Source organism: Mobula birostris, chromosome 18 (genome assembly GCF_030028105.1).
Source record: "Mobula birostris isolate sMobBir1 chromosome 18, sMobBir1.hap1, whole genome shotgun sequence".
In the NCBI taxonomy this organism is placed as follows: domain Eukaryota; kingdom Metazoa; phylum Chordata; class Chondrichthyes; order Myliobatiformes; family Myliobatidae; genus Mobula; species Mobula birostris.
In genome coordinates, this window is record NC_092387.1 from 16,279,679 (window position 1) to 16,306,807 (window position 27,129).

Here is a 27,129-nt window from a genome sequence, read left to right on the forward strand (position 1 = left end):
AAAAAGTAATAAGGTGAAAAGTAAAAATGGCAGGCCGGCAAATCCAGGCAAAAATCAAAGAGGGCCACTTTTCAACATAATTGTATAAGGGCTAAGAGTGTTGTAAAAGCAAGCCTGAAGGCTTTGTGTGTCAGTGCAAGGAGGATTCGTAACCAGGTGGATGAATTGAATGTGCAGATAGTTATTAATGAATATGATATAGCTGGGATCACAGAGACATGGCTCCAAGGTGACCAAGGATGGGAGCTCAACATTCAGGGATATTCAATATTCAGGAGGGATCGACATGAAAGGAAAGGAGGTGAGGTGGCATTGCTGGTTAGGGAGGAGATTAACACAATAGAAAGGAAGGACATTAGCCGGGAGGATGTGGAATCGATATGGGTACAGCTGCATAACACTAAGGGGCAGAAAACACGGGTGGGAGTTGTGTACAGGCCACCTAACAGTAGTAGTGAGGTTGGGGATGGCATTAAACAGAAAATTAGAAATGCATGCAATAAAGGAACAGCAGTTATAATCGGTGACTTCAATCTACATATGGATTGGGTGAACCAAATTGGTAAGGGTGCTGAGGAAGAGGATTTCTTGGAATGTATGCAGGATGGTCTTCTGAACCAACATGTCGAGGAACCAACTAGAGAGCAGGCCATTCTAGACTGGGTATTGAGCAATGAGGAAGGGTTAGTTAGCAATCTTGTCGTGCAAGGCCCCTTGGGTAAGAGTGACCATAATATGGTGGTATTCTTCATTAAAGTGGAGAGTGATATAGTAAATTCAGAAACAAAGGTTCTGAACTTAAAGAAGGGTAACTTTGAAGGTATGAGAGGGGAATTAGCTAAGATAGACTGGCAAATGATACTTAAAGGGCTGATGGTGATATGCAATGGCAAGCATTTAAAGATCGCATGGATGAACTACAACAATTGTTCATCCCAGTTTGGCAAAAGAATAAACCAGGGAAGGTAGTGCACCCGTGGCTGACAAGGGAAATTAGGGATAGTATCAATTCCAAAGAAGAAACATACAAATTAGCCAGAAAAAGCGGCACACCTGAGGACTGGGAGAAATTCAGAGTCCAGCAGAGGAGGACAAAGGGATTAATTAGGAAAGGGAAAAAAGATTATGAGAGAAAGCTGGCAGGGAACATAAAAACTGACTGTAAAAGCTTTTATAGATACGTGAAAAGAAAAAGATTTGGTTAAGACAAATGTACGTCCCTTACAGTCAGAAACAGGTGAATTGATCATGGGGAACAAGGACATGGCAGACCAATTGAACAACTACTTTGGTTCTGTCTTTACTAAGGAGGACGTAAATAATCTTCCGGAAATAGTAGGGGACCGAGGGTCTGGTGAGATGGAGGAACTGGGGAAATACATGTTAGTAGGGAAGTGGTGTTAGGTAAATTGAAGGGATTAAAGGCAGATAAATCCCCGGGGCCAGATGGTCTGCATCCCAGAGTGCTTAAGGAAGTAGCCCAAGAAATAGTGGATGCATTAGTGATAATTTTTCAAAACTCTTTAGATTCTGGATTAGTTCCTGAGGATTGGAGGGTGGCTAATGTAACCCCGCTTTTTAAAAAAGGAGGGAGAGAGAAACCAGTAAGCCTGACATCAGTGGTGGGGAAAATGCTAGAGTCAGTTATCGAAGATGTGATAACAGCACATTTGGAAAGCGGTGAAATCATCGGACAAAGTCAGCATGGATTTGTGAAAGGAAAATCAAGTCTGACGAATCTCATGGAATTTTTTGAGGATCTAACTAGTAGAATGGATAGGGGAGAACCAGTGGATGTGATATATTTGGATTTTCAAAAGGCTTTTGACAAGGTCCCACACAGGAGATTAGTGTGCAAACTTAAAGCACACGGTATTGGGGGTATGGTATTGATGTGGATAGAGAATTGGTTGGCAGAGAGGAAGCAAAGAGTGGGAATAAACAGGACCTTTTCAGAATGGCAGACAGTGACTAGTGAGGTACCGCAAGGCTCAGTGCTGGGACCCCCAGTTGTTTACAATATATATTAATGTCTTAGATGAGGGAATTAAATGCAGCATCTCCAAGTTTGTGGATGACACAAAGCTGGGCGGCAGTGTTAGCTGTGAGGAGGATGCTAAGAGGATGCAGGGTGACTTGGATGGGTTAGGTGAATGGGCAAATTCATGGCAGATGCAATTTAATGTGGATAAATGTGAAGTTATCCACTTTGGTGGCAAAAATAGGAAAACAGATTATTATCTGAATGGTGGCCGATTAGGAAAAGGGGAGGTGCAACGAGACCTGGGTGTCATTATACACCAGTCATTGAAAGTGGGCATGCAGGTACAGCAGGCAGTGAAAAAGGCGAATGGTATGCTGGCATTTATAGTGAGAGGATTTGAGTACAGGAGCAGGGAGGTACTACTGCAGTTGTACAAGGCCTTGATGAGACCACACCTGGAGTATTGTGTGCAGTTTTGGTCCCCTAATCTGAGGAAAGACATTCTTACCATAGAGGGAGTACAAAGAAGGTTCACCAGTTTGATTCTTGGGATGGCAGGACTTTCATATGATGAAAGACTGGATCGACTAGGCTTATACTCTCTGGAATTTAGAAGATTGAGGGGGGATCTTATTGAAACATTTTAAATTCTAAAGGGATTGGACAGGCTAGATGCAGGAAGATTGTTCCCGATGTTAGGGAAGTCCAGAACGAGGGGTCACAGTTTAAGGATAAAGGGGAAGCCTTTTAGGACCGAGATGAGGAATAACTTCTTCACACAGAGAGTGGTGAATCTGTGGAATTCTCTGCCACAGGAAACAGTTGAGGCCAGTTCATTGGCTATATTTAAGAGGGAGTTAGATATGGCCCTTGTGGCTAAAGGGATCAGGGAGTTTGGAGAGAAGGCAGGTATAGGGTTCTGAGTTGGATGATCAGCCATGATCATACTGAATGGCGGTGCAGGCTCGAAGGGACAAATGGCCTACTCCTGCACCTATTTTCTATGTTTCTATATTGGCCAGGCAGCATCTATAGGAAGAAGTACAGTCAACATTTCGGGTTGAGACCCTTCGTCAGAACTAACGGAAAGAAGAGATAGTAAGAGATTTGAAAGGTGGAGGGGGAGGAGGAGACCCAAAATGATAGGAGAAGACAGGAGAGGGAGAGATGAAACCAAGAGCTGGGAAGTTGATTGGCAAAAGGGATACAAGGCTGGAGAAGGGGGAGTACCATGGGACGGAAGGTCTTGGAAGAATAGGATCCCACCACCAAGCACATCTTTCCCTCCCTTCCCACCGATCTCCCTCCTGGCACTTATCCTTGTAAGCAGAACAAGTCTACACCTGCCCTTACACTTCCTCCCTCACCACTATTCAGGGCCCCAGACAGTCCTTCCAGGTGAGGCAACACTTCACCTGTGAGTTGGTTGGTGTGATATACTGTGTCCGGTGCTCCCGGTGTGACCTTCTATATATTGGTGAGACCCGACGCAGACTGGGAGACCGCTTTGCTGAACACCTACACTCTGTCCGCCAGAGGAAGCAGGATCTCCCAGTAGCCACACATTTTAATTCCACGTCCCATTCCCATTCCAGTACATCAATCCATGGCCTCCTCTACTATCGAAATGAAGCCACATTCAGGTTGGAGGAACAACACCTTATATTCTGTTTGGGTAGCCTCCAACCTGATGGCATGAACATTGATTTCTCTAACTTCCGTTAATGCCCCTTCTTACCCCATCCCTGGTTATTTATTTATTTATTTATTTATCTCTCTTTCCCTCTCAGAATAACTCCTTGCCTGTTCTCCATCTTCCTCTGCTGCTCCCCTCCCCCTTTCTTTCTTCCAAGCCCTTCTGTCCCATGATACATCCCCCTTCTCCAGCCTTGTATCCCTTTTGCCAATCCACATCCCAGCTCTTGGCTTCATCACTCCCCCTCCTGTCTTCTCCTATCATTTCGGGTCTCCCCCTCCCACTCCCACTTTCAAATCTCTTACTATCTCTTTTTTCCATTAGTCCTGACGAAGGGTCTCGACCCGAAATGTTGACTGTACTTCTTCCTATAGATGTTGCCTGGCCTGCTGCATTCCACCAGCATTTTGTGTGTGTTGCTTGAATTTCCAGCATCTGCAGATTTTCTCGTGTTTGCGTTGTGTCATCTTGCCTTTAGAATGCTTTTTCCTCCTTGGGATGTATACAGTATATCCTGTGTTTCTGAATTGCTTCCAGATATTTCAGCCATTGCTGGTCTGCCATCATGCTTGCCAGTGTTCTTTTTCAATCAATTTTGGCCAGCTCCTCTCTCATGATTCTGTAATTTCTTTATTACACTGTAACACTGATACATCTGACTTTAGCACCTCCTTCTCAAATTGCAGGGTGAATTCTACCATCTTATGATCACTGTCCTCTAAGGGTTCTTTTACCTTAAGCTCTCTAATCAATATTGGTTCATTGCACAACACCCAATTCTGAATAGCTGGTCCCCTGGTGGGCTCAGTCATGAGCTCTTCTAAAAAGCCATCTCGTAGGTATTCCAGAAAATCCTCTTCTTGAGATTTAGCACCAACCTTATTTTCCCAATCTACCTGCATATTGAAATCCCCCATGACTATCGTAGCATTTTCCTTTCTACATGCATTTTTGATCACTCATTATAATTTGTAGACCACATTTTTACTACTGTTTGGGGGTCTGTAGATAATTCCCAACAGGTTCTTTTCATCCTTGCAGTTCCTTAGCTCTACACACAACGATTCAACACCTTCCGGCCCTATGTCACCTCTTAATAATGGTTTGATTTCAGTTTTTACCAGCAGGGCTATGCCACCCCTTCTGCCTATGATACAATGTGTATCCTTGGACGTTAAGCCTCAGCTGTAATCAAATCAAGTTTAATTATCATTCAATCATACATAGTTACAGTGAATAAAACAGTGTTCCTATGGGGCCAAGGTGCAAAACATATAAAATAGCACATTCAAAATAATGAGCAAATAGCACGAGCAAAGAAGCATATTCACATGGAAAAAACATATATATAGTACAAGACCCTGAGCGACATGTACCGTAACTGATGGTGCAGTCTCCCCGGCAGTGCGCAGACGCACACAATCCAGCCTATCATTCCACCACTCAAACACGGGAGGGTAACTCTGACATGAGAGGCCAGTCCCCAGTCAAGCCCAGACACCTCTGGTGTTTCCTCACCTGGTCTACAAAAGACCAGTAATCTTCTTTCAGCCGTGATTCAGTGATGCCCACAACACCATACATGCCAATCTGTAACTGTGCTACAACTTCATCTACCTTATTCCATATACGGCACACATTCGTATAGAACAACTTCAGTCCTGTGTTCACCCTTTTCGATTTCGTCTGCCTTGTACATTGCAACTCATCCTGTCAACTGCAATTTTGCCCTATCATCAGCTTCTCTTTGCTAGCAGTCTCACTACGCATTGCCTCTGTTTGTAAACCAATTACTTGTTCCTCTGCAGTGCCACTCCAGTTCTATCCCCCTGCCAAATTAATTTGTACCTCCCCCAGGAGAGATCCCAATGATCAATAAATCTGAACCCCTACCCCTGCACCAGTTCCTCAGCCATGCATTCACCTGCCAAATCATCCTATTCTTACCCTCACTGGCGCGTGGCACGGGCAGTAATCCAGAGATTACTACCCCGGAGGTGCTGATTTTCAGCTTTCTACCTAGCTCCCTAAAATCTCTCTTCAGGACCTCTTCACCTTGGCTACCTATGTCATTGGTGCCAATATGTACCAAAACTTCTGGCTGCTCTCCCTCCATTATAGAATGCCATGGACCAGATCGGAGACATCCCTGATTATGGCACCTGGGAGGCAACATACCATCCAAGGGTCTCTATCGCGCCCACGGAATCTCATCTCTGTTCATCTGACTATGGAATCTCCTATCACCACTGTAGCCCTCTTCACCTCTCTTCTCTTCTGAGCCAAAGCCCCAGTCACTGTGGCTCCCCCCACCCCAATCCTCCTCAACAGTATCTAAAGTGGTATACTTATTATTGAGAGGAACAGCCACAGGGGTACTCTGCACATTTCCCTTCCTTCTCCTCATAGTCACTCAGATATCTGTCTTCTTCAGCCTAGGGGTGACTACCACTCTGTAGCTCCTATCACCTTCTCATTCTCCCATGAGCCAAACATCATCGATCTGCAGCTCCAGTTTCTTAATACATTCTCTGACAAGTTGCAGCTCAGTGCACCTGGTGCAAATGTGTTTATCCAGGAGAATGGAGGTCTGCCAGAATTCCCACATCTCACACACAGCACAAAACACTGCTCCTGGATCCATTCTCACTGCACTACCATACCCTAACAGACAAGGGATGAAGAATTAAGAACAAAAAGAGAAACTTAACAGAGATATCTTACCTCGCCCAAGCCTGATCTTGCCTAAGCTTTATGAGCCAAAGCCACTCCAAACACTGATCCATTCAGAACAATGGCCATTCCCCTTGTGGTTGCATTATTTTTTTTCCCACTTTCTAATGAATCCCACTTGGTGATTGGTCACAGTCCAACTCCAAAAAACTGCCGCGAAGTTCTGCCTTTCCAACCTTGAGTGCAGACCTGATTGAAAAGGTAGTCCTCTTCACATACTACTGTCTGGTGATTGGTCGCAGTCCAACTCCTGAAGGATTCCACCCACCCTGTTCATGGAATATTTATCTACACCAGGACCACCAGACTCAAAAACAAGTTACTTTCCCCAAGCACTAAGGCTGATCAACACCTCTACCCAATAACTCCACCACTACATTTATTATTTCCAGTCAGTCACCTTATGTATAGCCTAGCATCACTTCATGGACATGTGATCAATATATATATAGAAGCTATTTTAGGTATTTATGTTGATTGTGTTTTTGTGCTGCATGGAATCTGGAGTCACAATTACGTTATTCTTCTTTGCACTCGTGTGCAGGAAATGACATAAACAATCTTTAATCTTGAAATTAATAATTAAGGATTAAGGCAAGATGAAATCAGCTGTGGTACTACAATTCCATTGTATTGCAAATCATCACCTTCGAAGAAAAGAAAGCAATGTGTTTCTTTAACCCAGTTCTGTTTTATGTGGGGCTGCTTTCAACAATATCTTGTTTTGTTTCAGATATTAATGAATGTGAAGTCCTTGCAAACTTGTGTCAGAATGGACGGTGTATTAATACTATTGGATCTTATCACTGTGTCTGCAAGAATGGCTACACCACGGACATCACTGGCACATCCTGTAAGGGTAAGTATCTTGAAAGAAAATTATCGACTCAAGATTATAGATTATACAGAGTTTAAAGGACAAGAGTGAAAAATAATGGATATGAATTTAATTTATCATGTGATGAATTATAGATGTTTATTTTTTGAATATAATATTTGAACTAGGTCTTTGAAGGTTCTCAGTTGACCAGGCCATTGTATATCAAACAGTAGTAAATCAAGGCAAATGGACTTGCTTTGTTGTCTAGTAGACATTTCGCCACTCATCCAAGAGGCTTCTTCAGTTCTGATCCATGGTGGGTAGTTTTCCGGTTTATAAACCCTGTGAGGCATCTCCACAAGAATTCACACCTCCATTCATGCAAAGATAAGACTAATGACCCTTAACAACGCTCATGTGAGTGCTATACCTTTAAGAAACTCACAGAGTTTATAAGCCAGAAAACTACACACCATGGATTAGAATTGAAGAAGTCCTCTTGGATGAGTGGTGAAATGTCCTCTATACAACACAGCAAGTCCAGTTGCCTTGATTTTACTACTGCTTGATATGAATATTTAAATTAATATCTACAATAGAACCAAGTACATTGATAGTTCAACTAATCTGTGAAGAATGAATACTGGTTTAATTTTATGTGTCCCACTATTTTCAGGCATACCAAAACATCTATTTATATAACTTACTAAATACAGTAACTATTGCTAGACGCTATACAAATATATAACAACAATATTAGAAGAATTATCAAGTAACATTGGTATGGGAGGGCTTTTCAAGTTACGAAGCAATAATGCGGGGAGAGGTGGGCTTTGTGTAGGAACTGAAAGCAATGTCACAGTTAGCAGAATGGGATGGGATGCACAGAAAATAATAACAGGAATAGGAGATGAGATAGTTCAACTGCTAGCTCATCAATTATTTTCTGATTAAAAAGTGTAATCATCTTGATTCTATTTACATGCTTACCATTAGTATAATTAAAGTAGGGAGCTCTCTAATGATGTATATTAAGTATCGTGTTTTGTAGTTCTAACTGTGCTAAGCATTCTGTTGGTAAAGTTAAAAATATATTTCTTTTCAAAGTACATGTATGTCACCATATACAACCTTGAAATTCATCTTCTTGTTGGCATTCACAATAAATACAAACAAACGTAATGAAAGACTGCACATAACAAGATAGACAAACAACCAATGTGCAAAAGACAACAAACTGTGCAAATGCAAAAAGAAAATAACCATAATAATAAATGAGTAAGCAGTATATATAAAGAACATAATATGAAGAGTCCTTGAAAGTGAGGTTATGGGAACAATTCAGTGTTGGGGTGAATGAAGTTATCCCTTCTGGTTCAGGAGCCTGATGGTTGAAGTGTAATAACTATTCCTAAACCTGGTGGTGTGAGTTCTGAGTATCCTGTAACTCCTTCCTGATGGTAGCAGGGAGAAGAGAGTATGACCTGTGTCGTGGGGATCCTTGAAGATCAATATTGCTTTACTGTGATGAACTGGGCTGTACCGACTACTTTTTGTAGGCTAATCCATTCAACTTGTTTCCATACCAGGCTGTGATGCAACCAATATATTCTCCACTGCAAATCTATAGAAGTGTGTCAAAGTGTTATATGACATACCAACTCTTCACAAACTTCTAAGAAAGTAGAAGTGCTATGGTGCTTTCTTTGTAATGGCACTTAAGTGTTGGAACCAGGACAAATCCTCTGAATTAATAACACCAATGAATTTAAAGTTGCTGATCCTCTTCATTTCTGATCCCTTGATGAGGACTGGCTCATGGAAGTCTGGTTTTCTCCTCCTGTAGTCAATAATTAGCTCCTTGGTCTTGCTGACATTGATTTAGAGGTTATTGTTATGGCACTACTCAGGCAGATTTTCAATCTCCCTCCTATATGCCACTTCGTCACCATCTTTGATTCGACCAATAATAGACATGTTGTCAGCAAACCTTCAGTAAATATGGCATTGGAACTTTGCTTAGATTCACAGTCATAAGTATAAAGAGAGTAGAGCAAGGTGATAAGCACAGAACCACGTGATACACCTGTGCTGATAGTAATTGTGGAGGAGATGTTATTGCCAATCCAAACTGACTGAGGTCTGCAAGTGAAAAAATCGAGGATCTAATTGCACAAGAAAGTATTGAGATTTAGATCTTGGAGCTTATTGATTGTTTGAGGAGATGATAGTGTTGAATGCCGAGCTGTAGTCAATGAAGTAGATCCTGATGAATAGCATACATCTTTACTGTCCAGATGTTCCAGGGTTAAGTGAAGAGCCAATGAAATGACATCTTCTGTTGACCTGTTGTGGTGGTAGACAAATTGAGCAGATTCAAGTCACTTCTAGGACAGGAGTTGAAATGTTTCATCACCAACCTCTCAAAGCACTTCATCACAATGGATGTTTCTTTTAAAAAATTACATGAGAATTTCACAAGGACCCATATAAAATGTTTCATTCATTTGCTTGCAAGTTTCCCTCCAAGTTACATGCCGTCTTGCCTTTGAAATATATTGTCATCTCTTTGTTATTTCTGGGCATATGTACCACCTTCACAGGAGTTCCATTATTTCAATACTGTGGCTCACTATCACCTTGTTGAAGGTAATTGGCAATAGGCAATGCTGACCTTCCCAACAATATCCACACGCTTACAGGATCCAGCTGATTTCCATTGCCAAAAACATAATTTGTAATGGCATTCTTGATCTAATGCCTTCATTATCCTGGTGCAATTCAACTGAGGCCCACACCTAAAAATGAATCAAGTATTTCCATTGTATCTTTGGATATAAGTTGATAATTCAACCCAGTTCCAGCATGACACAACATTAAGGGAGTTTCCCCAATATGCAGCAATGTTAAGGCTTGTGAATGAGAGCGATGATGTGTGAATTCGTTACGATGGAAGATGAAGACATGCTGGTTGGCAAAGATAGGGGTACTAGTTAAGGAGAATAAATTATGGTGCTATTTCAGCAGAAAGAGAAAGCAGCTAGCTAGGAGCAAGGAAGTCCTAGCCTATGTGTGATGGGGTTATATAAAGAATGTAAAATAAAAGCAGAGTTGAGCAAAGACTTAAATATAGAAAATGGTAATTTCTGTCATACATCTAACTATATTGTGACTGTTTATAATGAAGCCAAGTAAAGCAAGTTTTTGGGCAGAAAAAGTAAAGTCGATAGTTGATACAAAGTCAAATATGACACTGTTGAATGTTGAAAATACTCTCATATCTGTGAAGTATAATCTGCATAGATATAAAATGAGTATAAATGTATGTGTATTAAAAATTAGTAAAATGGGTTAAGTTATTTCTTAATATTCTTGTATAAGGGAATGATGAGCAGTTATTCAGGACAATGTTTGTCCAACATCTGACATTCCTTAAAAAAAATTATGCCTTCATTATACAGAAATGATACAACTCCAATGTGCTATGATCAATTTTAACATGCAGTGTGTTCCCATTGAACTTTCCTTCAGATTGTACTGTTATATTTGCTAATGATGAATCTCAAAGTAGTTGTGATTCATTTCAAACATGTTTCTTTCTATCCTAACAGCTGCAGTTACTTTTAAAGTACTTGAAGAGTTTATAATGTACATTCTTCTGAATTACTAGATCGTGATGAATGTCTGCAGTCACCAAAACCATGTAATTTCATCTGTAAAAACACGGAAGGAAGCTACCAATGCGCATGTCCTAGAGGATACATACTGCAAGAAAATGGGAAAAGTTGCAAAGGTGAATATTTTTTTATCAAAGTAACTTACCTCATCCAGATTTTCATTACAGGCCATCTCTGGGTTACAAATCCATTTCCGGTCTTACAGATGGCCAGAACTTTATCCAGGAGTCAAAAAATACACAAGGTTGTTTCCCATGATGGGGGGAGTCTAATACGAGAGGGCATGACTTAAGGATTGAAGGGCGCCCATTCAGAACAGAAATGGGAAGAAATTTTTTTAGTCAGAGGGTGGTGAGTCTATGGAATTTGTTGTCACAGGCAGCAGTGGAGGCCAAGTCATTGGGTGTATTTAAGGCAGAGATTGATAGGTATCCGAGTAGCCAGGGCATCAAAAATTATGGTGAGAAGGTGGGGGAGTGGGACTAAATGGGAGAATGGATCAGCTCGTGATAAAATGGCGAAGCAGACTCAATGGGCTGAATGGCTGACTTCTCCTTTGTCTTATGGTCTAACTAGACCTTCCATTTGTAGGGATGAACCTATGTACATATGTCAGACTTTTGAATTTAATAACATTTGGGGCTCATTTATATGTACAGGTGTCCCAGAAGTAGCTGCTCATAACTCATGAACATCCCCTATTATTTTTCAGCAGATTTAAATTAAAAATTAATTTTAGTTGCTGGCAACTGTTGATTAATTTTATTTAAGTGCCAATTTTAATTATCTGAAAGATGATTGCTTTCATAAACAGATTTGACAAGTAGCAGGTAAGAATAATAATAACAAGCTTATTGCATTGGCGTCTCATTTATATTATATTTCAGATAGTTATCAATTAGTTGCTAACTTCAGCCCTTCATTCTACGAAGAATAAAACCAACTGCTTCTTCATAAGTACAAAATTAAATAAAGGATTCATTCTCTGACACCTGGTTGAAATTAAAGTTACATATAGTTTTGACATGCAATGGGGGCACTTTTTTTTAATTAGTCCTTTCTGCTATTACCAAATATTTTGTATTACGCTGACATACAGTATAAAATGCTGCCCTCAAGGACATAGCAATCTGCAATTAAACAAGCTATATTAAACAGTTAAAAATGTTAGGAGAAAAATAATCCTATTAAGTTTTAAAAATCCTTAAATTTGAAAATTTGATATTTATAAAGGAAATGAAGCCCAGAACATAATATTCTGGATATTTGTTTCAATTTTTATTTTTCTAGGAGAACCTATTAATGAACATTAGGTTAAACAAAATTTGAAGTTTTAGTTCCCAGCGGTGGTAAGGTAAAAAGAGACGTTTTAAATATATGGATTAGATTTAATAATTACCTTCCCATTATATGGCAGCATTCAAAGATATGGGGCAGCACAACAGTGTAGTGCATTTACTTATTAGAAAAATAAACAGATATCAAAAAAATCACGTTTTTTTACTTATTTAGACAGACAGCACAGTAACATGCCCTTCCAGCCCAACAAACCTGAACTACCCAATTACACACATGTGACCAATTAACCTACCAGCCCATACATCTTTGAAATGAGGGAGAAAACCGAAATACCTGGAGAAGACCCATGCGGTCACGGGGAGAACGCACAAGCTACTTATAAACAACGACAGGAATTGAACCCATGCCACTGGTGCTGTAAAGAATTACATTAACTGCTACACTATCGTGCCACCCCAAAAACCGATGTCCACTGGTTTGAGAATCCTCTATCCTGGGGGAAAAGTCTTCTACCCTGTTTATGCCTCTTAATTTTTAACATCTACAAGGTTACCCTCAACCTCAACTGCCTCAGGAAAAACAGCCTATTCAATCTCTCATGCCATCCTGTCCTGGCAACAGCAACATGTTTGTGCATCGTTTCCACTTTTAGCTTGAATCACACCCATTCTGAGCATGGTGACCAGAACTGAGTACAATATTCCAAGTATGATCCAACACTGGTACTACAGTAACATGATGTTCCATTTCTTGCACTCAGAGCTCTGCCTGATAAGGCAAGTTGGCCAAATGCCATTTTCACCACCTTCTTTCAGGGAACAATGTACTCTTAGGTCTCTCTGCCCAACAACACACTTTATGCCCCTGCCATTCACTGGGCTTGATTAACTTATCAAAACGCATCACACTTGTCTGAGTTCAATTCCATCTACTGCTCCTCTTCCCACTTTTCCAGTTGATCAAGATCCTGTTGTCGCCTTATACAGCCTTCCTCACAGTCCATTGTACCACTATTTTTAGGTACTCTGCAAACTCACTAATTATGCTATCTATATTTTCATCCATTTCTAGGGATCCAATAAACAAGAGAAGTCAATTTTAGCATTGCAGCAAAACAGATAGCATTCTCAGAATTCCATTACCAGAACTGTTTTAAGTTGCTAAAAACCAGAAGAAATAGACACATTTGAAAATATATCTTTACTTCACACCTTATTTATTATTTATGGAAAATTGGAGTAGTATTTTTAGACATCCTTGTCTATCATTTCACATACTAATTGCCCACAGCAATTATTAGAAGGATCCTGAAGAAGGGTCTCGGCCCACAACACCGACTGTTTATTCATTTCCATAGATGCTGCCTGACCTGCTGAGTTCCTCCAGTATTTTGTGTATGTTGCTTTGGATTTCCAGCATCTGCAGAATTTCTCATGTTATAAATTATTAGAAAGGCCATTTCACTTCCTTGGATGTTGCTGGTTGAAAACTAAATGTTGACAAAAAGTACATGCAGAACTCAGCCTTCAAGTAAAAATGAGCTATCCTATCTATCTGACGGCAAGAACTTGCATTGAAAGCACTGTCCCTCCAATAATGCAGCCATACACCATATTAAACCAGAATGTTCACACGGATGCACATTTAATCTATTAAACCTTGAACCATCAGCATTTTGCCTCAAAAATATAATAATGGAAAGTCATCACAATATACACTAGAAATATGCACGATCTGTACCAATCAAATTTCTGTGGTGGCTTTAACTTTTAAATAGAATACACAACTGAAATTTCAAGTATTTCAGAAAGGCATAAAGCATGACGTGTTTCAGTTGGTGTTGATAGTGCTTCGTGGGAAAATCATAGATAGGTGGTTATTATTGTTGATCCACTACTTGTATTATTCCAAGACCATTTGCAGTATTATTACCAATCTCAAAATGTGATGTACTTAATATTATGGCATCGGTTAATCTTGCGGGAGTCTTCACTCTCCAGGGCGCAGGCCTGGGCAAGGTTGTATGGAAGACCAGCAGTTGCCCATGCTGCAAGTCTCCCCTCTCCACGACACCAAGGGAAGGGCATTAGGACCCATACAGCTTGGCACCAGTGTCGTCGCAGAGCAATGTGTGATTAAGTGTCTTGCTCAAGGACACAATACGTTCCCTCGGCTGGGGCTCGAACTCACAACCTTCAGGTCGCTAGTCCAATGCCTTAACCACTTGGCCACATGCCCACTACTTAATATTACTGTTATTAATTATACATTGTCACTCTAGCATCATTATGTTCTTAGGGTATGGAGAGAGGAAGCTGGAGTAAAAATATTTGTCTTTCATAGCTCCATAATTTAAACTGTTGCTTTTTTCTTTGCTAGATCTAGATGAATGTTCTACAAAGCAGCACAATTGTCAGTTTCTTTGTGTCAATACAATTGGTGGATTTACTTGTAAGTGCCCTCCTGGATTCACACAGCATCATACAGCATGTATTGGTAAGTAACTGGTTAAGGATGAAGAGGGGAATAGGTAAAGGAAGAGGTATGAAGGGAAACATGGTAATTTTTGTGCAGTGAAGCTGTAGCCTATCCTAATGCTTCACACACAAAAGTTATTTACAGTTATACTCTTTATCCATAAGTATGCACTGATTCTCAAATGTTTACATTGTACTTAATTTATCACTAACTATTTGTAGCACAGTTCCAGCTCTCAGTATAATTTCCAGGTTTCTTTAATTAGAGAAAATCATTCACTGATTTTAAGTTGCATGAGTCATTAGTTAATCAAGCTATTAAGGAAAGTGAGTAGGAGGCTTTCAAACAGAATGAAAATGGCAGTCAAGGTCCCCAAAGGTATTCATAAACTGCAGAGCTTCAGTTCTGTAATTATGCAACCATATAAAGATATTCATGTAGACAGCCACAAGGTTTCTTTTTAGCAGCTCTGAGGTTCAACTTCCTGATGTATTTGCATTTTCAGGAATGATCACCAGCTGTCTGCTTGAAGAGAAGGTAAACACCATTAAACAAATAGGTGTAGTAGCACTGTAGTATAGAATCCAGATTGAAGAACATGAATACAATTCTTGCTAGATTTGCAAGAGAATTAACCCATGAATAAAAAAAGCTGGTATGGAAACCCATTTAGCTCACCAGTGTCCACCAAGAAAGAAGTGTGCCGTGCTTTCACCATTGGGTCAATGTCTGAATACAGTATTGTGATTGATTCATAACAACCACTTGCCTCAGTATCAAGGTTAGGCAATGAATCTGCACTGTCTACATCCCTTAAATGAATGAATAAATAAATTGCTGATGATACTGTTTACCTAATTGGAGAGAGATTCCAAATGAGTGAACTCAACGGGTCGCCCTGAAACGTTGACTGTTGGTTTCCACAGATGCTGCCTGACTTGCTGAGTTCCTCCAGTGTGCTGTGCATGTTGCTTTGGGTGAAGTTCAGTGAGATCTGGGTGTTCTAGTGTATGACTCACAAATTATTCGTAGGCAGGTCCAACAAGCCTTTTGCCCTTTATTGTAAAAGGGGTTGGAGTTTAAGATTAGGAGAGATTTGTTACAGTTGTGTTACAGGTTGATGAGGCCTTGACTGGAATACTGTGCACAGATTTGGCCCCTTAGCTAAATTAGGATACATTGGCTTTGGAGGCTTTTCAACTGACATAACCAAGTCCGTTTTCCTTCACTTTCACAGCACAAAATGAATGGACAACATTACTTCAATATTTTGCTCTCTGTTTTCACTACTTATTTAATTCATTTTAAAATATATTTCTCATGGTAATTTATAGTTTTTTTATTATTATGACTGAATGTGCTGCTGCTGCAAAACAACAAATTTCATGATATACACCAGTGATATTAAACCCGATTCTGATTCAAAACATTCCTGGTGCGTTCATTGTGTCCCCATTGCTTGACATCAATTCTCATCTCATTTTTCTCCACTATTTAAAAATGCTTCTTATAGTATGTTACCCATTAATATTCTAGGCTCGAAATTGGTGCTGTGAATTAGAAAAACAGAAACTCAGTGCTGTAGCATTACATTCATATCCTTGAGAGGTTTTACTAATACTGCTCCATCTACACCTGTATAGAAAGAAAGTTTGCCATCAGGATACATGCAATAATGTTGAGTAACTACCAAGGGAAATTAGCAAGTGAACAGTGGCAGCAGTGATCATATCCCATATTTCCAAGTCTCCTTTCATCTACATCACTCTTATGAGCTCCCATCACACTTTCTTGTTAATAAACAAATATGTACTTTGTTCATGTTGTGCAAGCCCTGACTCTAATGCCATTCTTGATTCTGAGTGCAGGTATTTATTTTTTCCTAGAGTAAAAGCATCTTCAAGTTATTTGTGACATACTATGGTTCATTTAAGAAAGGACTAAAGTTAGTCCTGACGAAGGGTCTCGGCCCGAAACGTCAACTGTACCTCTTCCTATAGATGCTGCCTGGCCTGCTGCCATTCACCAGCAACTTTAATGTGTGTTGCTTGAAATTCCAGCATCTGCAGATTTCCTCGTGAAAGTGAGTCCATCAGTTGAAGGAGCATTTCAATTATGGGACAAGTGAAGTTATCCCCTTTGGTGCAAGAGCCTGATGGTTGAGGAGTAATAACTGTTCCTGAACCTGATGGTGTGAGTCCTGAAGCTTCTGTACCTTCTTCCTGATGGCAGGAGCAAAAAGAGAGCATGATCTGGAGTGGTGGAGGAGTGGGGGGTGGTGAAGTTCCTGATGATGGAAGCTCTTTTCCTTCAATAACGCTTCATGTAGATGTGCTCAATGATGGGGAGGACTTTACCCATGATGGACTGGGCCATATCCACTACGATTTTCCATTTGAGGACATTGGTGTTTCCATACCAGATTGTTATTTAGTCAGTCAATATACTCACTCCACCACACATCTATACAGTTCGTCAAAGTTTTAGATGTCATTCCAGATCTTTGCAAATTTATTAGGAAATAGATGCACTGCTGTGCTTTGTTAGTAATTGCACTTATGTACTGGGCCTGGGGCAGGTCCTCTGAAATGCTGACACCGAGGAATTCAAAGTTGCTAACTCTCTCTACCTCTGATCCTCCGATGAGGACTGGCTCATGGGCATCCGCTTTCCTCCTCCTGAAGTCAATAATCAGCTCCTTGGTCTTGCTCACACTGACATCATAGCCAGATTTTCAATCTCCCTCCTATATGCTGATCTATCACCACCTTTGATTCGGCCTACAACAGCTGTACCATCAGCAGCCTTGAATATGGCATTGTACCTGTGCTTAGTTATAAGTGTGAAGTGAGTAAAGCAGGGGGCTAAACATGCAGCATTATGGTGCACCTGTCCAACAGCAATCATCATTCTTTGCTATTATTCCTAAATTATTTTGTTTGTCATCGAACCGTAAGGTCTCCCAACACACTCCAGTCTTCCACCACCACCGTTCTACCCACTAACCTCAAACATGAGACCCACAAAACTTTTTTTACCCGCCCACCTCAAAGCCATCAGTGGGCAGCAAGGAATAGGTGGAGCTTAGGCAGGAGGTCCTGCTGAATGGCTTGATTTCCTTAAGTTTGAATTCCAAACTTTTAGCACTCCAAGCTAACTACTTTAACAATTACTGTGTTTTCATAGGAAATTTGACAGCCTACTTAGCATTTTGTAATTAGCCAACAACTAATTTCTGTTACTGCATTGTCAATGCTAATGGAAGTGCTTGGGCTATTCCATTATCTATTAATACTTTCTCAGTCCAATTGCATACATATCTTCAAACCTTTCAAAATGCTTTCAAACTATGTAATTCAGCTATTATTCACAAAGAAGATTTCAATATATAATAATAATGTAAAATCATGTTACATAAAATATGATTAAAATAATACAGAATGATCAGCTTAAATTCTACAAAAAAGTTTTATTGGTTGCTGTATTCATTGTTTCATTATATTACAAAATCATGTAAAATGAATAGTATCTTTAACATTATAAAATTTAAACTTGGATTATTATCATTATTAAAAACACTATCATGTGATTATATTAAAAAAATCATGAGTGAATCAAACTACACTCTGGCTTTTAATCAAAGTACTAAGACAGTTGAGGTCCCTTCCTTTTCCCTGTACAATCTTCTCTCTTTCAACTCTCTCTCTCTTACAGTCCTTGTTTTTCTCCCCTCTATCTTTCCCCCATCTCACTCTTTCTTTCTTTCTTCCTTCCTTCTCCTTTCTCTTTCTCACATTTCTCATCTTACCCTTTCCATATTTCAGAATCTGAATGAGATTTATTATCACTGGCATATGTCTTGAAACTTGATGTTTGTGGGTGTGTGTGTGTGTAAAATTAAATACATAGTGCAAAAGAGGGGAAAAGAATACTGAGGTAGTGTTCATCGGTTTATTATCCATTCAGAGGTGTGATGGCAGAGAGGAAGAAGCTGGTCCTGAAACATTGAGTGTATGCCCTCAGGCTCCCATGCCTTCTCTTTGATGGACACAATGGGAAGAGGGTGTGGGATGGGGTCCTCAATGATGGATGTGACCTTTCTGAGGCACTGCCTTTTGAGGGTACCCTTGATGCTGGAGAGACTGTTGCCCATGATAGAGTGGGCTGAATTTATAACATTCTGCAGCTTTTTCTGATCCTGTGCAGTAGCCCTCCATAGTAGATGATAATGCAACCAGTTAGAATGTTCTTCACGGTACATTTGTAGAAATAGACATTTGCGACTGTCTTTGGTGACATACCAACTCTCCTTAAATTCCTAATGAAATATAGCCACTGTTATGCCTTCTTTGTAATTGCATCAATATATTGAGCCAAGAAAAGATCCCCAAGATGTTGACACTCAGGAACTTGAAACTGCTCACCCGTTTTACTTCTGCTCTCTCGATGAGGACTGGTGTGTGTTCCCTTAACGTCCTTTTCCTGAAGTCCACAATCAATTCCTTGGTCTTACTGACATTGAGTGCAAGGTTGTTATTGCAACCCCACTCAGCCAGCTGAACTATCTCGCTCCTGTACGCCTCCTCAACACCATCTGAAATTCTGCCAACAATAGTTGTGTCACCAGCAGATGATGTTTGAGCTGTGCCTAGCCTCACAATCATGGGTGTGGAGAAACTTGAGCAGCGTGCTAAGCATGCATTCTTGAGGTGCGCCAGTGCTATTTGTCAGAGAGGAGAAGATGTTATTTCTGATCTGCACAGACTGTCATCTCTTGATGAGGAAGTCAAGGATTCAGTTGCAGAGGGATGTTCGGTGACCCAGATTTTGGAGCTTGTTGATTAGAATTGAGGGTAGTTCGCATTGAATGCTGAGGTGTAGTCAATAAACAGCAGCCTGACATAGGTATTACTATTGTCTAGGTGATCCTAGGCTGAGTGGAGAGCCAGTGAGATTGCATCTGCTGTAGGTCTATTGTGGTGATAGGCAAATTGCAGCAGGTGAAGGTCCTTGCTTAGGCAGGATTTGATTCTGACCATGACCAACCAATCAAAGTACTTCATCACAGTAGATATGTGCCACTGGGTGATAGCATTGAAGCAGCTCACCCTGGTCTTCTATAATTGTCGCCCTTCTGAAGCAGGTGTGAACCGCTGAGTGCAGCTGTGACATATTGAATATTTGTTCCTTCCCCACTCTCACCTCCATCTTTTCCCTCCATTCCCCCATTCTTTCCCTCTCCCTATTCCCTTTCCTTTACCCACTCTGTTTTTCATATATTTTCCTCTCTAGACATCGCCTTTCTTCCCTTTCTTTCTCTGCCTCTCTCCATTTTCCTTCTCTCAAGACCTTCCATGATCTCCTCATCAATGTTCATTCCCCATCGCATCATTTCCAACCCATCTCTCTCCTTTCTGTCTCCCCGATGTCCTTTTCTCTTCCCTATCTTTCTGTCTTTCCACTACTCCTTACTATTTATCTTTGCTCTTCTTCTCTATCTTTTGCAGACATTGGAGAATCTCTACCATAAAGTGTTGCAGAGGCTATCTCATTAGAACTATTTAAATTAAAAATCATCATCATCATCATCAAGTGCCATGCCCAGTTTGAGCTTTGACTGCCATGGCCCACACACTCCTGTTTTGGGTCTAGTGGATCAATTCATTTGTATTCATTTCCAGTTCTCTGGCTGCTGTCTCCATTATCATTTGTCCTTGCCTTCCTCTTGCTTTCTTCCCTTCAATCTTTCCCGTAGTTACCGTGCATTCTAACGCCTCTTTCCTAATCACATGTCCAATGAAGTTACGTTGCCTTTTCATGATCTCATACATTATTTCTCTTTTTGTATTTGCTCTGTTCATGACATCCTCATTAGATATTCATTTCGTCCATGTTCTTTGCATCCTCCTCAAAAACCACATCTCTGCTGCTTCAATTTGTTTCCTCATGTTACTAGATATTGCCCAACATTCTGAGCCATATAACATAACTGGATAAACGTAACATTTCAGTACTCTGAGGCGGGTTGTCATGTCTAGTTTAGTACTGGTCAGTATACTCTTCATTCTCGTAAAGGTGTCTTTTGCCATCCCTATTCTTCTTTTGATGTCCAAGTCGCACCTGCCATCTGATGTCACCCAGCTTCCTAAGGAGCAAAAGTTCTGTACTTGTTTTATGTCTTTCCCGCTTATTCTCAGCCTGCGGATAGGATCCTCCTTCTTTTTTGATATCACCATACATTCTGTCTTCTTGCAATTGATAGATAGACCCATTTTTGCACTTTCTTCAACAATTATATCAATTAAGTTTTGTAGTTCTTCCTCCGTACTTGCAATTAACACAGTGTCATCTGCATATCTGAAATTTTTGATGTTTTCACCAACTTTGATTCCCAAGATGTCTCTTATGTTTTGTAATATTGTTTCACTGTACACATTAAATAAATCGGGGAGAAAACACACCCTTGTCTAACGCCTCTCTTGATTTTCGTAAACTGACTCACTTCTCCATCTATTCTTACAGTGGCAGTTTGTTCCCAGTACAGATTTCTGATTAGGCAAAGGTCTTTGGAATCTAGATCTAGAGTTTCTGTAATATTTCAAATAACTTATTGTGCTTCACTTTATCAAATGCTTCTGTGTAGTCAATAAAACAACAAACAAATCTTTTTGCTCTTGAATAGCTCATTCTGATAGTATCCTTAACATCAATATTGCATTTCTTGTACCTTTGTCTTTCACAAAACCACATTGTTCTTTGCCTATTTCAGCTTGTATCTTACTTTTAACTGTTGTCATCAAAATTCTTAGAAGTATCTTGGTGATGTGACTCATTAAACTTATGGTCCTATGTAATTCACATTCTATTGCTCCAAGTTTCTTAGGAAGAGTGATAAGTACTGAATTTTTTATCTCTTATGGTATTATTCCAGTCTCATAAATGTCATTAATTAAATCAGTAAATTTTTCAATTCCATAATCTTCAAGGGCGATAATTTGTTCTATTACTAATTCATCAGGACCTGCTGCCTTTCCTTTCTTCATCTTATTTATTGCATTACGAACTTCAGATTTTAAAATACTTGGACCTTCAATGTTTTTCTTAATTTCTGGTGTTTCACCTCAATCGTCTTCAAACAATTCCTGAATATACTCAGTCTATCTGTTCATAATCTCATCTTTTTCCATGATAATGGTACCATCCTTTGCTTTCAAACATCCACCTGAAGAACAGAGGGGCTTTTTAGCAGTGATATCCTTGGTTTGTTGATGTAACCTTTTTGGATCAGTAACAGGGATTCTTTCTAGTTGCTCACATTCCTAGTTTAACCATTCTTCTTTGGCATTTTGACATAAGCTTTTAACTTTTTTATCTAAGGACTTATATTCTATAGAATTTGCTTTCTTCAGTCTCCTTTCTTCCATTAGATTTTTGATTTCATCTGTCATCCATTTAATCTTTGTGCTTTTTTCTTTTTTAGAAATCACTGACTTTGCTGATTCTACCAAGGCATCCTTTAGAGAGTTAAATTTCATTTCTACATGATTGCTATCATCTTCAACAGATTCTATTTCTAGACTTTGAAATCTATTCCTTACTTCAATTGTAAATTTTTGTCTTAAGTTTTCTTCTTTAATTGATTGCAAGTAGTCAAGGGATTGTTCAGGTTTTTTGCTTCTTTAATTTTTTAAGTTTTACTTTTACATGACTTACTACTGGGTTATGGTCACTATTACAGTCTGCACCTGGATATGTTTTGCATTGACTCACTGAGTTTCTAAATCTTTGGTTTATAGTAATAAAGTCAATTTGATTTCTAGTGTTATCACCTGGACTTTTTCAGGTCCACAAGCATCTTGGATGGTTTTTAAAGTAGGCATTCCTAATGACCTGATTATTCACCTTGCACCATTCTACCCATTTCTCACCTCTTTCATTTCTTTCCCCGAATCCAAATTTTCCTATGGTATTTCCATCAGCACCTTGTCCTACTTTAGCATTTAGATCTCCCATGACAATAACAGTACTGTATCTTGAGATTTGCATCCATTCTTTGCTTGTTCAAGCTCTTCATAGAATTTACCTGTATCTTCATTTGTTCCATCTGTTGTTGCTGCATATACCTGTATAATTGCTAAATCAAATGGTTGTCCTCCGAATCTAACAAGGAGTACTCTTTCTGATATTGCCCAATGTCCTAAAACACTTTTTGCCATGTTTTCATCCATAAGAATTCCTACTCCACTAATATGGGATGTTCCACAAGAATAAACTAGTGTTTTATTTCACATCTGACATGTTCCAGCACCTGTCCAACGAAATTCACTAATTCCCGTGATGTTAATCTTTAGTCTTTCCATTTCATTTATCACATTGTCCAATTTTCCTGCCTGATACAGTGTTCTTACATTCCAAGTAGCAATAGTTTTCCTTTGTGTTACTTTAATCTTATGAGCAGTAGCTTGATGACGGTCGGGGATCCCCTGCTGACCAGAATCAACCCTACCGAGTGAAGCATCTTCAGAATTGTCTTGAAGATCCTCTTAACACTGTTGTTGTGTAATACATTTTGTGAGTTCAACCATGGTTTTCTTAGCAAATTGCAACAGTGGTTTGCTATTGCCTACCATTGGGTGAACTGAAGAAATCGCCAAAATTAAAGACAGATAAATATTTAAAAGTTCAGGGAAGATTGAGAACAATGGGGCTGAGACACAGGGCTTGATGTAGATCGGCCATGATTGTAACTTTATTTTGAGGTAGCATTACTACCCTTGATTTGGCTGGTTCTATATTTAATCTAAGAATAAATAGTGACTGCAGCAAATTTGTTAGAAATACAAAATCCCATGACTCACAATGATTCATCTGCAATATACAGCCAGTTATGCCAAGGAGGAGTCATATTGCACTAAAAAATATGGAACAAAGTTCTACAAGAACTTGCATGCTTTGAACTGATACCAAATCAGAATATTAGGTAGGTGATCCTGCCGAAGGGTCTCAGCCCGAAACGTCAACTGTAATTTTTCCATAGATGTTTCCTGGCCTGCTGAGTTCCTCCAGCATTTTGTGTGTGCTGCTTGGATTTCCAGCATCTGCAGATTTTCTCTTATGTGTGATTTGGTAGGTAGAGTAATATTACAATGGTGAGAAACATGGCAATGACAGTTATTCATTTTATCTGGAATCTAAATAATAAATTAAATAATGAATTCATTGAATTCATTCTTTAAAACTTTGCATTCTATGTTCCACATAATTTTTAAGTGCTTCATATTATGCTATAGGAATGTAAAGGAGGTAATTACAAGATTGAGCTGATGTCAGAGAGCACTTTAGTTGTAAATGCTAGTAGGGTTTGAAAATACAGTATTCAGATTATAAAAGGATTGAAGTTCTGGATGAATTATTGATTCCTGGGATGGCAGGACTTTCATATGAAGAAAGACTGGATGAACTGGGCTTGTACTCGTTGGAATTTAGAAGATTGAGGGGGGATCTGATTGAAATGTATAAAATCCTAAAGGGATTGGACAGGCTAGATGCAGGAAGATTGTTCCCGCTGTTGGGGAAGTCCAGAACAAGGGGCCACAGTTTGAGGATAAAGGGGAAGCCTTTTAGGACCGAGATTAGGAAAAACTTCTTCACACAGAGAGTGGTGAATCTGTGGAATTCTCTGCCACAGGAAACAGTTGAGGCCAGTTCATTGGCTATATTTAAGAAGGAGTTAGATATGGCCCTTGTGGCTACGGGGATCAGGGGGTGTGGAGGGAAGGCTGGGGCGGGGTTCTGAGTTGGATGATCAGCCATGATCATAATAAATGGCGGTGCAGGCTCGAAGGGCCGAATGGCCTACTCCTGCACCTATTTTCTATGTTTCTATGTTTCTAATTAGATTTACTTTCAGCTATAATATGCTGATATTTTCAGTGGATGTATTTCAAGTGAACATCTTTTCTTCAGAGAGTTGTAATAATGTTATTGTTAATTATGTTCTTTAACTTATTGATTGTAATATAATGTAATTTAACGTGTCCTTGTTTCTATTTCTATTGGGGATAAGCACCAAAAAAATCAAAAACAATATATTGACCACAGTTTTGCAACTAAATTTGTAAAAGACTGAGAACAAATTAGCTGATTGCAACGTTAGTTATAGATGTTACTTGTATGCAGAGGTAGGTTTGGAAAAATAGCACTGATGTTAGCAATTTAAAATGTTGTCCCATTTAGTTAATACTCTACCATAAGCAAAATTGGCAGTTCATAGCATTCTACTGGCACAGTGCTTTGCCAGGGCACTTGTGCAATACAGCATAGCCCATTGTATTATCCTGCTGCTAAGATGCAGAAAGAGGATACGGCCCTTCTAAGGCCACAAAGTGCAACTGTTCTCAAGTCAATGTAGGTTCTTGCCAATCAGTTGAATTGTTGTTTGGTGAGAAAACCGAGCAGACTGGAAATATTGGTTCAAAATAACTAATTATTTTCCATTCATAATAATCTGTGATGTCTGGCACCATCAACACATAAATTATAAATAATATGTTACATCTATTTACATATTATCATGTCTCTTACTGAGAATTATAAATAAATTTTACTGTGATAGAAACATTTCACCTAACACTGATAAAAGTGAGGATCTATCCATAAAGCTCTGACCAGCAACCACAGGAGATCAGAAGCCTGAGAGAAGGAAATTTCACTCAGGTCCGCTGACCAAGTAGAAAAGGCAGCAACTCAAGGCAGTTTGTTTGGAGCTCTGACCAGCGACAAATATGCATTTGGAATTGATTAGCAAGAAGAAATTAAAGGAAGGCAGGGGCAAGCACCGTGGACAGATTTAGAGTGGTGATTTTGAGATTTTAGCTCTTCGAGGCTTCAGTCAGATGAAAGAAAGCAAAAAAGAAAAGCTCTAGGTTTTTTTCCCTCCCTTCTTTACATTTGCTCAGTTAGGACAGTTTTATGCCAGGCAGGATAGTTGAATGCTCCTCTTCCAGGATGTGGGAAAGCAGGGTGACCTCCAGTGTCCCTGATGACTACAACTGCGAGAAGTGGATCCAGATGCAGCTTCTAACAATCCACGTTAAGGAGTTGGAGCTGGATCTGGTTGAACTCTGGATCATTCAGGAGGCTGAGAGGGTGATGGATAGGACATGTAGAGAGGTAGTTACACCCAAGGTGTAGGACACAGGAATCTGGGTGACAGTCAGGAAGGGAAAAGGGGTTAAGGGAGCTGTGCAGAGTACCCCTGTGCTACCCCCTCAACAACAGGTATATCACTTTGGATATTGTGGGGGCGGAGGTTGTGACCTAGCAGAGGAAAGTCACAGTGATCAGGTCTCTGGCACTGAGTCTGGCTATGATTCGGAAGGTTGGCGGGGGGGGGGGGGGGGAGAGGAGGAGGAAAGAGGCACGCTGTGGTGATAGGAGATTTGTTCACTAGGAGAACAGGTAGGAGGGTCTGTGTACGAGAACAAGATTAATGGGTGCCAGGGTCCAGGTTGGATCAATTCCTCAGCATTTTCAAGAGGCAAGGTGAACAGCCAGAGGTCTTGCTCCCTTTAGGTACCAATGACATGAGTAGAATGAGTAACAAGGTTCTGCATAGGGAGTTAGGTGCTAAGTTAAAGGGCAGGACCTCCAGCATTGTGATCTCAGGATTGCTGCCTGTGCTATGTGCTAGTGAGGTCAGAACTAGGAAGATTATACAGTTTAACACGTGGCTAAGGAGTTGATGTAGGAGAGAGAGCATTAGATTTTTGGATCATTGGGCTCTCTTCCAGGGAAGGTAGAACCTGTGCTGAAGAGAAGATTTGCACCTGAACTGGAAGGGGACTAATATCCTAGCAGGAAGGTTTGCAAATGCTGCGTGGTGGGATTAAACTGGAGTTGCAGGGGTTGGGAACCAAAGTGCCAGAACAGTTAGTGGAGAGGTTGTGGAGACAGATGTTAGTAAGACGTTAGACAAAGTCAAGAATCAAAAAAATTAAGCATGGTTTAACTAGTGTATTAGCTGCATATATTTCAATACAAGAAGTATCATCGGAAAGGTGGATGAACTCAGGGTATGGATCAACACCTGGAATTATGGCATTGTAGCCATTGTTGAGACTTGATTGAAGGAATGGCAAGATTGGCAACTCAAGATTCCAGGGGTTCTGTTGTTTTAGACATGACAGAGCAGGAGGGATTAAAGGAACGGGGGTGGCATTTCCAGTCAGGGAAAATGACATAACAGTACTCCGTCAGGACAGACTGGACATACCACCCAACAGTCCTAGGGGTTTAGAAGTACAAATTGGTAAAGAGATCACAGACTGTTGCAAGAAACATAAGGTTGTTATAGTAGGTGATTTTAACTTTCACATGTTGACTAGGAATCCCATACTGTAAAAGGACTAGATGGGATAGAGTTTGTCAAATGTGTTTAGGA

The 27,129-nt window shown here is 40.0% G+C and overlaps 1 protein-coding gene across 1 annotated transcript in view; it reads left to right on the plus strand.

Moving 5' to 3' along the window:
* LOC140211971 (fibrillin-1-like) overlaps positions 1 to 27,129 on the plus strand; it is a 460,859-nt gene that overhangs the window by 405,807 nt on the left and 27,923 nt on the right. The window contains exons 58-60 of the mRNA XM_072282261.1: positions 7,147 to 7,272; positions 10,904 to 11,026; positions 14,589 to 14,705. Of these exons, the coding sequence (XP_072138362.1) occupies positions 7,147 to 7,272; positions 10,904 to 11,026; positions 14,589 to 14,705 (366 nt within the window). The remainder of the gene's footprint in view (positions 1 to 7,146; positions 7,273 to 10,903; positions 11,027 to 14,588; positions 14,706 to 27,129) is intronic.